The 15,791-nt window shown below is 38.3% G+C and overlaps 1 protein-coding gene across 1 annotated transcript; it reads left to right on the top strand.

Moving 5' to 3' along the window:
* The first annotated feature begins 7,928 nt into the window (after positions 1-7,928).
* Positions 7,929-14,882, top strand: LOC108167061 (transferrin receptor protein 1-like). The gene is made up of 3 exons (XM_017309802.1): positions 7,929-8,051; positions 13,125-13,174; positions 14,602-14,882. Exons 2-3 carry the CDS (start codon positions 13,142-13,144, stop codon positions 14,866-14,868), a joined length of 300 nt encoding a protein of 99 aa, XP_017165291.1. The 5' UTR covers positions 7,929-8,051; positions 13,125-13,141; the 3' UTR covers positions 14,869-14,882.
* The last annotated feature ends 909 nt before the right edge of the window (positions 14,883-15,791 follow it).

Here is a 15,791-nt window from a genome sequence, read left to right as displayed (position 1 = left end):
AGGCGGGATCGTGGCGAGGGGGTGCCAGAGTGACTTCTGTGGTCGCGATGAAGAGAAGAAACTGTTTGCTTACTTACAGATTTCTTTGGATTGTGTTTCTGTCGTCGTTTGGAAAAAGCTATTAAAAGTAGCCCCATGTGAAAAAGTGAAACCTCCAAAGCCTGCAGTAATTACTTTGCAATGTTATCAATAAATTAAGTCTTTTTCATAGCTTTGTTTTGATTCAGCATCACTGAAGGATTTTCCAGACTGTTTAACCTTAAACAGTCTGTACATTGACTAGGCCTCTCAAAACCCTTCATTTTGCTATTACTGAGAGGGACAATATTATGCAAATCAACATGTTTTTGAGCTTTACATCATGTTATAGTATTACTCCCTCATCACAAACGTACTTGGAATGTTGCCTTGATTCATTCATGCATGTTTGAGAAATTCTTTAATTTCCATGGCAACCATTAAGCTGTGCAAAACGCCTGGGTGGACCTAGCTGTGCCTTCAATTGTGAAGCTCCACCTCAGAGATACAGTTTCTGAGCTTCCGGCTCACAGAGCAGCGACTCCCCCACTCAGCCCCTTCAGACTAGCCAGCAGCAATTAGCAAACACCTGCTGGAGCTGCACATCTGCTAAACTCATTATGCTAGCTACTTCTCAGTACTGGTAAAGTGGTTGTTAAAGGGTTAATAGAGGAGCAATGCTGTGATGATTTCCTAAAGGCAGAGTTTCATTAAGAGCAGGAGTTTTTAAAGAGACAGGCCCAATTTCAAGGCGTTAAATTAGGAAGTAAAATTTAAAATATCTTGCATTTTTATAGCAATTGAAGTTAACACTTGATTGTGCTACAAAATGGCACCTCGTGGCTAGAAAACACATTATACTGACCCTTTGAAAATGTTACTTTTACCAAAGTTGTACTTTTGAAACACTAATCTTGATCTTATGTGATGCCGTCTGTTCTGTAGATGTTTTTCTGGGTTCCTTTCTTACTTCCTAGATGARTTGTTCACATACTGTAGGACCAAGTTGGCTTGGAAAGCTTTTTTTCTCTCTTTCTTGAGAAATGAAATTGTTTTTTTCTATATACTCAGGTTATCTTTGATATTAAAATGTGGTTGAGTGAAACATTTACTTGTGACAAAAAAAAATTCCAATGCAACTCTGTATGGGGGCAAATACTTTTTAACTCTCAGTGTACAGACCACTTAGGTGGCAAAATTTATTTATAAACCGTTTTTTAAATTAAAAAAAAAAAAAAGTTAGCCAAATATTTCTTTATCGCAGTATCTGCAGTTTTTCACTGAATGTGGACTTTCTCTATTTTCACAGCAGGAAACCAAAACAAACCTCACCTGTTCTATGCACATAGAGTAGTTACATGAGGCAGAGTTTCCATGGTTTCGGGGGAAATTGTGGTTTGGTGTTGGCCCGACTTAGTCTTGCAGGTGTGTGTCTGCCTGAAAACGCTGCAGCTGCAGAAAATACGTGACCCACAACCCCAAGGCCAAAACTGAAATCAGATTCACTGGGTCCTTCCAAGCTAACTTTGCAGCAGATGTGAGAACCTCACTCTGAGTAAGACACAACTGAACTGAACCATGTCAGTCATTAACTAAAGTGCATTTCCACTGAAAGCTCAAGCTGCAATGAAAATGCTTTTTTTTTTTTTTTTTTTTTTTTTTTTTAAAGCTGTTTAACCTGTTAATCCACACCCATTATTGGGATCAGATGAGGGCATGTCGTAGGTGCAGTTGCAATTGTACTACACTGAATCTGACATGTACCGTCTAAAAACACACTCCTTAAGTTTATTTACATTTTTGTTACGTTACAACCACAAATATGGGAGTGTGCTACGATGTAATCTGATGAAACAACACAAAGGGACCCAGAAGTCTTTAAAAAGTCTTAAATTCATGTAGCCAAAATTAAGATCTTTAAATGCCTTAAATTAATTTTATAAAGTAAGTCGACCTTTAATACATTAATCGCATGTCTTAACAAGAATACATTATGTATGTAATATTTTAATTTTGCAGGACTTATCTGTCAGGTAAAAGTTTGACTCACACCCAGACATCTCATGGGACTCCGCTGTGGTCCAGGCTACTGCTAGTTTACTGCTAATACCTTTGCTAGCTTGCTAACATTCCTCCGTTTATCAGATTTAAGTAAGTTCATATTTATCGCAAGTTGGCTGGACGAAGTTCATACATTTCTGGTTGGCTTTAAATCCCATTCATTCTTACATTTCAGTTGGTGAAATCTGCAGAAACATAAAATTCCAACGAAATGTATTTGAAGTTTGTTCTTGTGACACTTCAAAATGTACATTCCTATTTTTTCAAATCACGCTTTGTGGAATTGATTTCATTGTAATGGTAGCTCTCCAAGTAGGAGGATGTAAAAAAAGAAAAGAAAAGAAAAACTTTTGTAATGGAACGCAATAAAGCTCTCAAAACAGGTTTCAGCTTCTTTTCCCCTAGCAATGTTTTTGCTGAAAATGATGCAGGTGTTACAGACAGTTCCTCCATCTTGACTACAATAGCAACCTGAAAACCACCTGAAAGAATTCTGCTCTTTCAGCAGGCTTATCTGACCTGCAATGAACAGGAAACTGGGAGCAAATTTACTGTCAGGCACCATAATGAAGGCCTGTCCAGTTATTTCCTATTTACCCGAGACATTTTGGAATTAAAGAGCACAAGCACTGCGGTTTCTGCGAGACCACCCTCATTAGTTTCCTTTAAGGACGAGATCCCTGCCAAGGTTGCAGCCTGAGAATCCTGAGCTTAACTGTCTTTACCTCAAAGGCGGCTCCTGAGTGTTGACACAACATGGTTTTCAGAGGGATTTGTGGCATTGTGGGAAACACAAGTTCTTCCTTTCTCATAACTCCTCTTGAAATCTGTTTCTTCGAGCCGAGTGAGGCCATCTGTGATGAGCTTCTTGTGTTTAGGTATGCTCACTGTTCTGATATAATTTGGAATAATCTGTATGCTGTTGTAGCTTATCTCTTTAGCCGTGCTAGCAGTAGATTAGCAGCAAATGTATCTAACAAGCTCACCCTTGTACAAATAAAGCATGCTGAACTCTATGTTTAAACCTGTTTTGTTCTAACTGAGCTTGCATGAGTCTGAGGACTAGTAGCTTTTCTTTTTTTTTTTAACAGTTTCTCTTTAAAGAAGCCGTTTTTGTTTTCAAAGGCCTGTGATCTTGATTGACGCCTGCGGTGCAGATTTAACTTGCTCTACAGTTAAAACTCAATTTTCAACTTTCAATGTACTACTGGAGGAATGGTCTATTAATTGAGAGTAAGATTTAATTGCCTGCTCTGTAAACAACTTCTAAAATTCTACCGGAGTAATTCAGGTCAATGGGAGGAAGCCCAGATGGAGCACTGGAGGGAGATGAGAATCAACCAGAATTACGCATAGAAAGGCAATGGCAAGGCTAAAATCATCTAAGAAAAGTTTTTTTTAACTGTTAAATGTAATATTAACCATTTAAAAAGTCACTGTATGAAGTCACATCTTTCTGGAAAAGAAATTTGCACAATAAAATAATTCATACTGCTTTATACAAAATAGCAGAACTAAATGGTTCCATCAAGTAAAACATTTTCTCAAAGGAGGATGTTTTTCTAAAGTGGGGCCAAAACGAAAAAAAAAGATGTTGTGTTTTGTAACAATTTCAGAATTTCTTGCCCCACTTTTTTTCACCCTGAAAATACAGAACATTTTCAAAAGGTCCAGTTAGAGCCAAGCAGCTTGCGGTTTCGCTTTTCTGAGAAAGCAGTTGCCTCACTCCTTTCGCACAGTCGGAACTTTGTTGCAGCGGTGTGAGTGTCGGCTGCAAAAACAGTGGAAACGTTTGGATCGGTCTGAACGACGTTACCTGTGACCTGACGATAGTGAGACCACATTACCGTGATCAAACCGAGGGGCGGAGGGAAAAAAAAAACGAGACGGTTACATTTCACTCGGACGCTCGTCTCTCCTCCGCGGCAACGTCACATTCTTGACCTTAAACATGCGCGCAACCATATCAACCACTTAGAATAAAATATGTGCTGAACTTTTAAGGGCTCTAAATGCTTGACTGTGGGGGGAACAAAGTCTGCACAGTAGGGGATTTTAGGCAGTTGAGTGCAACTGTACATCTTCTAAAAAGAAATGATTAGATTCTTCACACCTTCACTGTATTTGTACTCCTAAAATGTGAGGAAGTTTCCTAAAATTTCCTCGCATTTTGTCCAATCACAACCACAAACTTTAATATTTACAGGAGACAAACCAAAACACAGCAACACATAATTGTGAAGTTACAGAAAATGTGGTTTTCCAGATGTCTTAGTCTGATAAAGACAACACACATTCATTCAAACATCCACTGGATTGTGTTCTAGAAGAAGATCCACACTTCACTTATTCACATAGCTACTTTTTGGGGTTGTGTGCCTGTCATGTTACACATAATAAATCATTAATTTTATTTGTTAAGCAAAACAACAACAACAAAAAATCTTAAAAGTGTGTCGGATAATTATTCTCATCCCATCTTAGGCCATACTTTTTAGAACACCTTACCTTTTAGAAAATGCATCAACCATCTTGACACTAAAACCTTTGACTGTACTTCTTTACAAAATGGCTTGAATTCAGTCAGACTGGATGAAAAACTTTTGCGTTTTGGATATAAGCTAGACTTTGACTGGGCCGTTCGACCTCATGACAAACGCTGTGATCTAAACCAGGAGTGTCGAACTCAATTTTCATTTTGGGGCGTATCCAAAATCTGACTGTTTATTTAAAGGGCTGGTTGTGCCAGAATATATTGATAAAGCCAATTAAACTGTTAAGGTATGAATAAATAGCTGCTCCTCCAGGATTTTGTGATTGTTTTAGTGTTTTTTTTTTTTTAATTAGCAGATTTTGTCACAAAAATTTACAAATATTTGTAAGAAATCTTTACGATAGTTGTGCTAATGTATGATGCTAAATGTGTCTTTTTAATTACTCACCGTATCCATCTACGGACTGTCACTTGACATCAAGTGAGGCTGAGGCAGCATTCACTTAAACTCAACGTTTTTGACCAATTTTGAGAGAAAAAAAAGTGTAGATTTGTTGATTTTGTGTGAATTTATTGATGTAATTTGGAGTCTAGAGGGCCACATTAAAAAAAGCCACTATGGGCCAGATTTGGCCCCCGGGCCTTGAGTTTGACACATGTGACCGTTCCTCTGCAGCTCTCTGTTCATGGCCGTTCTCTCCCAGAAAGGAGAACCTCCATTCCCATTCTACAGTTCTTCCCGTTATTGGTGCACCGTTTGACTTTGTCTGACAATTAACATTTCAAAAATATTCAGATTTTCATTCTTTTTTTTTTTTATATTCACAAAGTTGGGTAACGCCGAACCGCCACATGGGAATCTGAAGCCAACCAGAGATGGTACTAACTGTTCTCTCTAATTCTCACAAATTGCACGTTAGGAAGAGGAGCCAAGCATAAACATGTCATTATTGAAGTCACACAAAAGGAGAGATTAGAGGTGCAGTCACGTAATCTCCTCCGAGGCTGTTTTCGCTCAGTCATCATCAATGATTAAAACATAAGGGCAAATAAACATAAGTACAAACTGTTAAAAAAAAACACTCTAATTTCTGTTTAAGGTTTTACTAATAATTCACCACCAGTGGTGACTGATTCACCAACGATGCCCAATCACACAGGCTGTTGATTTGTCAACACATGTCTGCGCGGACATCAAATGATCAATTTGTTCTTGCTGCTGAGTCATGATTTGTGTGCTTTATTTACATTATTTTTTGCTTCATAAAGTCTGAACAAAATACCCTCCTTTTATTTACAAGGTTCAGATTCAGCAATAGAGGGCAAATGGTTAGCAGGTGCAGGGTTAGAGTTTGAACTTTAAGCTTTAGCTAGAGCCGTTCTATATTAACCCTGTGCGTTAAAAGAGAAGGTCTCGGACAACGTAACTGGAAAAAATACAAAAAAGAAAAAAAAAATCAGTGTGGCTGAGTCAGCTACCAGGTGACAAGACTTTTTTTTTTCTCCCCCCCTTACCACTTGCTAACATTTTCACAGCTGCTGTAAGAAAAAAAAACAAGATTATTACTGGAACATTGGGTCTGACGAAGCAAAATAAGGTCCCTGGCAGATAGTAATGTGTTTGCCTTCACCTCAAGGTGAGCAGACAGTGGAAGACGCCAATCTGTCTGCGACCTGCTGGCAAACTTTTTTTTTTCCAACTGAGTTCAGATTGACCGACCTCTGAAGCCCAATGTGGAAGTATTATTTTGTTTTTTAAGGGGAGAAAACATAATTAAAGCAAAGAAAAAGAAAAAAAACAACAGGTCACAAAGTCCTTAATTTTAGGTTTACATCTATTTAAAGTGAGTCTTGTCAACAAACAGGTTTTAATGCATTTAAAGCGAGGGAAAGTACTAATTATGATGCGTTAGAGTCTCTGTCAATGCTAGGTTACCACTGGCTCTGACATGCATTAAAGACTCAACAGCCATTTCAGTAACTGGAACTGCTTTGTTATGCTTGGGTAAAAAAAAAGAAAAAGAAAAAAGAAAAAAAAGTGAGTTGAATCTGTTTTCTGATTAAACAAAGTGCTAGATTTGAACTTTGACAACAAAGTTGGACATTTATTTTTCTTTTAATTGATAACCCAGAGTACAAATTAAGCATGTCTACATTGTAGCCAATTGCTAATGATTACTCAACTAGATGAATTGTATCCATTTTACATGTACATTATATTCACCAGGTTACATTTTATTAATAAAATGGAAGTACAAAACATCTACCCAATGAGCAGAGCATTAACACCGAGATGAAAGCGAGAGAAATCTTATTTCTGGGTGTGAATTGGATCCGTTTGTCTTGTTGAAAGTGCTGAGTCGAAACTGTTTATTATTTAATAAAAGTAGAACACTTTTTTTTTCGGACCTGTGAAGGTGACCTCGTTTCACCTCTAATGCTCTTTGCTTTGGCCCATAGGTTGGACAAAGAAGGCGTTTAACTTTTCTATTCTGCAATGAACTAAAACTAGATTACTTCATTAAGATAAATCTGCTCAAGCTGATTTATTTTCCCGTAACCCACCGGCTTTTKAAGTTTGCCACACTGTGGGAAAAGCACATGTCCTCAAGCAAACAGGTGCTGGTATGGCAGGCTATTTGGACATAAAATTGGTTTCGTCTGAGCATCTGTATTTACATTCCAGACAAATAAAAATGGGTTTTTGACTAGACACAGCTAAACTGCCACATAGCTGTCCAAACAGTTGCCTGAAAAGTTTTGGGTTTCCTGCACAAAATTGCCATAATGTGGAAAGAGCTCGGCAGTAAGGAATATGCCATTTTCCATTCTGGAATTTTGACTTGTGTCATAATAACAGTTAATCTCTGTTAGTTTCGTGATATTTTTTGCTTTCAGGTTTTCTGCAATTTCATTTGTGCTAGTTTAATTTATATATCTAAAAATGCAGTTAATATATTGTTAGTTATAATGTCACTCACGATGTCTTTAATTGGAATTATGACTAGTCAGAACAAATAGTGCCATATCTTAAAATTAGTTTGACAAGTCACAATTGTTGATATCTGAAATAAGTGTTACAGACTGTCAGTGATTAATTGCAGATATGTGTTAATTTAAGGCTTCCATACAGATTAATGRTAAATCTGACATAATTTCTACTAGTCATAATGTAATTAAAGATATCTCAAATAGGTAATCTATTTTTAATTTACTAATACGGGTATAGTAAAAAAAAAAAAACAGTCTCAAGATTTCTGGAACGGATGTGTAGGTAAACCGATTTTATGTCGCAACGGYCGGCCATACAATCTCGCGATACGTGACGTGTGACGTCTATGAGATAAAACTCGAAGCCGCGTGGTGCGCACTCAAGGGCATCCGGACCGGCGCGCGAGAGACAGAAGCAATTCGATAACGGACCGCACAGGTTTCCTCGTGTCCGGGACTGTCACTGTAGTTCTGCGCCGAAGTGAAGGTGGGTGTCTTTATTACCAGTTAATAAACACCAGCTGTTAAAGCCTTGTGCTGGAGTCGACACAGGTTCAAATGTTGGCGCTTGGAAAAGTCAAACCCCCACTTTTTTATGAATCAGTTAAAGTAGTAAATTATAACAATAATAATAATAATTGCCTAGCTGTTTTAAAATAGCATGTTAAATGAGGAAGTTCATAATGCCATGCATAGCATTCATTCATTGTACAGTGAATATGAAGGTGGCTGCTCGCTCTAACATACTCGCTGCCTTCCTGCTTCCGAGTGCGCACTATCAGCCTTCAGGTTGTCGTGGTGCCAGCGTGTGGGACGCCATAACTGAGGAAGCAGATAGTCACGTTCAACAGCCCCCATCCTCTCCCATGCCAACTTGATATTGTACTGATATAGCGCAACTAAAGTCGGCTTCAGCTTCCTTCACAGACTTGACACAGATGGGCAGCGCTGTCCCGGAAGTGCCTAGTGTCCACTGCTGGAACCTCACGACCACGCTCTCTTTTTCAAATTTAACTTTTTTTAAATGTAGAGCAGTAATGTAATGCATCTACTTGTATCTTAAGGCAGCCAGGTAAATGTAATGAAGCCAGTGTAGTAGGAGTTTTCTGGGTTTTTTTGTTTGTTTTTTTCGTTCATTGTGGGAAAAAAAGCTGTAAAATGTGTAATTTCAGTCTAAAACGACCTTTAACATTATTCTAACAATGTAACATTGCATTCAGCTGGAATGAAGTAAAATTGCTCAATCATCAGATATAAAAAAAACTTRCAACAAAACTATCAATTTGTTGCTACATTTTATGCAGCCCTGCAGTTTGGGATTTGATCGCCCCAGTCTCCTGGTTCTGACTTTTTTTTTTTCCTCAGGGTTTACTTGGAGCTTTCCTCCAGTGTGACTCTCACATGATTTACCACCACACAATGACTGCTATGCACCCCTCACCCTCCGTTTCTTTTTTATATCGAACACAGTCATCTCCCCCCCTCTTCACCACCTTTCCTGATATTTCCTCTTTCGTCTTCTACTGAGCAAAAATTGAGCACCTCGTTTGTTCAACATTTGATTAGCATTTGTTCAATCTCATCTCTGGAACATTAACACGCAGTAATTAAGATTTTATGTTTTCCCAGCAAAGATATTGAATCTGCATGTGTGATTTATTATGATTTATGWGGAACAAATAAGTGGATCATTACATTTATTGTTGTTTTTTTTTACCTTCATGTATTGCTTCATACATGTCAAACTTTTTTTTAAAGGAGAACACAGGACATTGTGTCGAGACAAATATTCAGCTGCCTCTGTTACATCTTCAGGGAATTCATGGGTGTAGCGTTTCCTCATGCCTTTACACAACTAGTAAGACAATGATTTTTTTTTTTTTTTTTATATTTCTTCCAGTAAGCAAGTACTTGAAGCCTGTTCCTGATGGGAAGAAGTGCTGTGTGTCGCAAAATTTCACGAAAGGAAAGATAAATAAACATTTATGTATTTAATAGACTTGATTTATTGCTGCAGAAATCATTAATTGAAGGTGCATCTTTTTAATTTTTTTGACCTGCTAATTTTGATCAACTCAGATTTTTGTTGCTAAAAACAAATACAAGAAAAATGAGAAAAATGCACTTTAACGGAGAAGTATTAGGACRAGCAGTGTTTATAAAAGGCACTCATTTAAGTACATATCGATGCATTAATGAGTGAAAATGATAGTTTTTAGTAACAAAGCTGATGAGCACCATGAGAAAAAATCCACATCTCTTTTCTGACTGGTGCTTTTCTATTAATAGTTGAACATGTAATGGGTTTAGTTGTGACAAATAATCTTTAATTTCACTTTTAATTCTTATCCTTTCATAATATTATGACCAAACTCTGTTGCAACCGTTTTTTTGGTCGCTTACTAAAACCAAAGCAGTTTAGCTACTTTTTAATCCCATCTGATCCCGCTCAGCGCGGCGCTCCCCGTATCTGTTCACTTCAAGAGAGGAAAGAAAAAAAATTCTAAAACGTAACCTGTAAAGTCTCAGTAGAAGAAATRAACAGCTGTTTGCCTTTTTGTGTTTCCATTTTAAAAACCTTGACTACATGCTAATTTCCTGCCAAAGCTCGGAGGAGCGCTGCGCTCCGCCAAGGGTGGGACTCGATTTTTATCCCGCTATCTGGCACGCACACACACGTGTCCGAAAGCTCTTGAAATCGGCTACCAATTAAAAAAAAAAAAAAAAACAAGCTGCAAGGGTTTAAGCTTTCTGGTGAAGCACAAACAGACGCTTCATGTTTGCATACGTTTGAATGCACAATGAGATCTTTTTTTCCAGTTTTTGTTATCCATAGGTTTCAGCGTCTGAAAAAGAGCAGTTTAATTTGCCAATCTGATTAACGAATTAGCCCCGAAAAGTCCGGTATGTTTGGTATGTGAGATTAGAGAGGGGCTTTGCCCACCTTGGAGGGTAAATCCAGATTTCCGGTTCGTCTCATCCATACCTGCTACCACTTTTTCAGCCACCGTCTTGACGAAGAATCCAGTCTTTTCCTTGGTGATCTATACAACTAATTTCTAGTTGCTTATGAGAGAGGAGAGGTCATCTCCATGGCAACCATGCAGGTCAGAAAGAAGGTCAAGGTTGCCCTCCCTGCCGAGCCAGACTCTAAAGTTAGCTGTGCTTCACAATACCTACAATAACAAAGTGTTTCCAGAGTGAGGCGCTTCCCTTTTTGATCCAGCCATGCAACGGACTCGTCGGTGGACGTTGAGTATTTTTATCCGTTCTTCTTTTGGAAGAGGAAACGTTGGGTGTTATGGTTCTGCCGTAGTATCGCCGTCTGCTTCTGCTAGCCATTGATTCAACCTCAAAGTTCCTCATACAAAGTTTGAATATGGAGCAACCTATTGGCGCAGTGTGATAAACATGAGTGAAAATACTTTAATAGAAAATGTAAAACATGACTCAAATTCTCTTATTTAAAACAGGAAAGCTTTAGTTATACCTACTGCTGCCATAATATCTATAATAATCCTTAGTATAGCTTAATCTGGTTTAATAATGCTTCCACAAGTATTTATGTTCACTTTGTGAACCATGAAATTATGCTACATTTTGTTTTCAGTGTGTTTTGCATGGAGTTTGATAACTTATTGCTGCGATTCACCTTCTAGAATAACTTTACAGTTGGTCTTAAACTCGTATGTCAAAAATTAAGGCCTTAAAATGTCTTGCCTCCATTTTTAAAAGAGTAAATTGGCCTTAAGAATGTTAATCACAGGTCTTAAATTTTGTAGTGGCAGAACTATTTAATCTTGCATATTCTGGGCAGTATATGTATTTGTGCTGGACTTCTCTGTCGCATAAACATTTGAAATGCACACAAACATCATCCTGTTCTGTGACTTGAAGTGGTTGAGGCTCCTGCTAGCTCCAGCTTAAGTCCAGCCTTAAATCTGAGTTGGTGTAACCTGCAGAAACTCTGCTSCTTGACCTTAAACTGCGGCTGTAAAACCGTTCAATTARAGAAAGACATCAACACTTATTTAGTTTCCACACAAACGGCCATATGTAAGCAAGGGGAAGTCTTTCAGCCAGCTGACTGGCAGTGTGGAGCAACATCTGGATTCTTATGTTCTCTGTAAAAAAGAAAACTTGCATCTTTTACTGCAGACAAAGAACATTTTGTGGCCATTAAACCATTTTAAATAACTTTTATTCCGTTTACCCTACATGGCAGTAACTCAGTAATTGTATTTGACTAATTATCCCCCTTTAAAAAGCCAAACTGATTGGTTTTAATCAACGTTGGAAGTGTGCTGCTGCTGCTGAATCCTATTGTTTACTCATCGCTGCAGACGCGTAACCTTCAGTTATGTTTTCACACGTACGGCGAAGGGTTGAAACCGCTTCAGTGACCTTACCGAGACTTTGAAAAACACGTGGCGTTCTAGAGATTTTACTGTTTGTTTGCTCTTCAGGGTGAGCCAGAGGGTCAGAGGTCACGGCCTTTGAACAAAGATTGTTGTTTAAGCCAGTTTTGTTTGCTTTTGATTCCAACAGCCCTTTTTTCTCCCCTGAAGGATTTGATCACCTGTTTGTTTAGAATGAGACATAAATGTGGCTGCTTGTYGTTGAGTAGATGTAGTAGGATGATGATAAATGCTCAATTAGGGAAGATGACATAGGGAAGCATTTTGTYTGTTTGTTTTCTAAACAGCTTAGCATAAAACCACCAACTCTCAAAGTAAATAAAATAATTTTTTTTTTGTGTAAATATTGCAAAAGAATTTTAATGTCTGCTCCGACAGAATGCAGATTTTTTTTWAAAAACATTTTTTTTTAGCTAAATACGACGGACACATCTGTGTTCCTGGTTTGATTGCAGCGCTTCATGTTCCCAAAACAAGGATGTTTTTAAATGTGATAATCTGGTCGTGTTTTGTCTTTCTGACCTCCCCTGTCCTCATAGGAAAAGGAAAAAAAAATGGCGGTGGAAGGTCATGAAGAAGCCGAGCGGTGTCTGATTGCAGCGAATCCCTGAGTGCTCAGAAACTCTATATCACACCCATATTTATTTATTTATTTACTTATTTTTCAGTTTTTCGATCGGCTCAGAGGAGAATGATCTGCCGGGCTCTTATTCCTCCTCGTATTGATATTTCATAAATAAAACTGATCCTCTGCTTGAACCGGCTGATGATTTCTCCGGWMCGTTTCTGGACTCTGCCGGTGACTGAGTTCACATCGTAGCGCCGGGTCCGCGCTAACCTGAGCAGCACACTGCTCTTTTGTGTTCAAAAGCGGGGGCTTTCTTCCAAGCTGGCCTCACAGGAAAACCCCAGGGATGTTTTAACAAGAGGTGGGGACACCTTCTTTGGAAACAGAACTGTTCCCTGAGTTTAACAGGAAAGTGAACTGAAAGTGCTAAAAGATAAGTGAAAATCTAGACGCAGCAGAAGCGGCTCGTCGACTGTTCTGCAGAATTAAGCAGGTTTTGACAGTGATACAACGTAACTCTATTGTTTTCAGAGTCTGGGAATCTAAAAGTCTTACTCTGTGTTTTTTGGTTTAGAGTCCTGAGAAGCAGCAATGGAACAAGCAAGGTCAACAATATCCAAAATTGTAAGTATTGTATCTGAACTACTAACTTGTCGACATTTGATCAGATTTCATATTCATATTGTTGCTACCTCTGAGAAAACTGCAACACGCCTAAGCTGGGAAAGTGATGAATCTGGAGAAATTAGCTGTTTTTCTCAACTCTAGTTTGGYTTKATWTTTTTTTCATACATGAATGTATTAATAGAAAAACCAGACGGAAAGCCAGATAGAAATGAATCACAAATTAATTTTACTGTGCAGATTTTCCAAGTTTCCTTTTCTGGGGAATTGCAGGTTATTCAACATCTCTCGGGATCCTGCTGCGCATTCACAATAGTTTGTCAGACCAGAATAGAAACTAAAACATTCCGTCAGCCAAGGCAAAACCCTAATCCACAAGGTTTGGGAAAAACACTAAGAACAGGGCATCCTCACACCTTTAAAAAGTTTTAMATTCATGTGTCAGAAAATAAGACCTTAAAATGTCTAAAGTTTATTAAATAAAAATTTTAAGTTGACCTTAAATACATTAATAACTGATCTTAAATTTTGACRTTGAATGCAGTTTAATACATTTTTTCACATGGGACTTTTTCCGTCATGTGAAAGACCGATTCACACTCTGACACCTTCATTCTGTGACTCGAGGCACTTGAGGGCACAGCTAACCTTGCTAGCTACTTATCTAGTGTTTTTGCCCCCATCGTGGGTAAGTGCAGATGTAGAATATTGGTTGTGATACGGGTCTTAAATTTCAGTCATGGTGGTCTTTAAAAGTCTTAAATTCATGCATCTAAAATTAAGGCCTTAAAAATGTATTTGAATTATTAAATAAAGTTAACTTGGYTAATTACAGGTCTGTTGATGTGGCAGGACTACTTAATCTCATAAATGTAGTTTTTTGGGGGGTTTTCCAAACGGGACGTTTCTGTCTGTGTAAAGTTTGAGTCACCTGCAGATATCTACATCGAGGCAAAGCAGACTACTGCTACCTAGCTGCTAATATACCCTTGCTAGCTATTTTTYCCACATCCATCATGAGTAACTGAAAACGTCACCCATGTATCGGATTTTGTACATTTCTGTTGCATTACAGGTCTTAAATTTTATTTATAATTGTTTTTAAAAAGTCTTTAATTTGAGTTGGTGAAACCTGTGGACACCCTGAAAAAAAAAGAACATGACACTGACCTTTTCTAACCCATACAATGCTTTATTATTATGATGATGATGATGAAGTTGAAACAAGCTGATTTGTGCAGCTGAAGTGTGCTGTACTTCAATTCTACCCAGATTGTACGTTTGTCGGACAAAAAAACAGACGATGTCTGAGTTTAAGACGAACGAGGGTCGGCAGTGCTCCAGGCTTCCTCTGAGGGTTTTCCAGCTGGTGTAACWCAAGCTAACCCTAATCCCTTTTGTTCCCGCCTTTTCTTGTCGTTAACCAGTTTAACGGTGAGCCTCACACCTATACCCGCTTCAACCTGACCCAGAACATGGAGGGCGACACCAGCCAGGTGGAGATGAAGCTGTCGACGGACGAGGAGGCTGTGGAGAACGGCGTGGGAGACCATCRTCATCATCACGGCACCAACGGCAGACCCTACACGGTTCAAAAGATGCAGCGCACGCCCAAGAACTTGTGCTACATGGCGTGTGGCATCCTCCTCATCTTCATCATCGGTAARCTTGAGGCACTAAAGCAGGAATGTTAGACGCACCGATCCGGTTTTAGTATCTGTATTGGTCCTGATATTGATGAAAATTCTAGATCAGGTATCGCGACAATGTGCTCGGTCTATAAGAGCAAATCTATTCAGTCTAATTCTATGGTATGTGCTCTGAGTGATGTACTTTATTTATTTTACGTTATATTTAGAATTTCTAATTGTATTTGCTAAACCGTTTGTTGTAGTTCAATATTTACATTTGTCAACCTGTTATTGCCAGTTTATTATTTTTAATTTGCTGTTTGGCTTCTAATTCCACTGATTGAACAAATTAAAGTTTTGTTGTTTTTACATGTTTGATCAAGATTGTGAAGCTATTGGTGTATTTAATTCAGCACATTTATGTCTGTTTAGGAAAAGAAACGAAACATTTCCAGTAGGGATGGATAATAAATCAATAACAATATGCAATCGTGATAGAAAATATTAGTAGACATTTTAATGATTTCACTGAAGTCAGATTTAGAACCTCATTCTGGCTATAAATCAGCTAGATGGGAAAGGTAGGTGGCATCAGCTAATTCGCTCTGGTAACCTAGCAACAACCTGTTAAACAACTGGCGCAGCAGCAGTTCAAGGTTTTGCCACCGTGCCTCAAACCTGCTTAAAAATAGAAACGGCATGTTGTGAAAACTGGCTGAAACGGGAACCGACACGCCATCTGTTTTAGTATTTCAGATATAAAAAAAAAACGAAAAACTGATCAGTATAATATTGACTTATTTGAAAGTCTGGTATTGTGATACAGTTTTCAGCCTCGTCGTCCGGCCCTAGTTTTTAGTCAGTTCATCAATKTCTTCCTGTATCGATACTAAACCTCAGATATTGGTATTGAAAGTGGAAAACGTGGAATCATTGTTACATTTCTTATGCCATTTTAGTTTTCTTTATGCATTTTCTTTAAACCC

The sequence above is a fragment of the Poecilia reticulata genome, linkage group LG17, assembly GCF_000633615.1.
Source record: "Poecilia reticulata strain Guanapo linkage group LG17, Guppy_female_1.0+MT, whole genome shotgun sequence".
Taxonomy (NCBI): Eukaryota; Metazoa; Chordata; class Actinopteri; order Cyprinodontiformes; family Poeciliidae; genus Poecilia; species Poecilia reticulata.
Note: the sequence above shows the minus strand (reverse complement) of the source record. Positions and strands in the feature narration are given on the sequence as shown.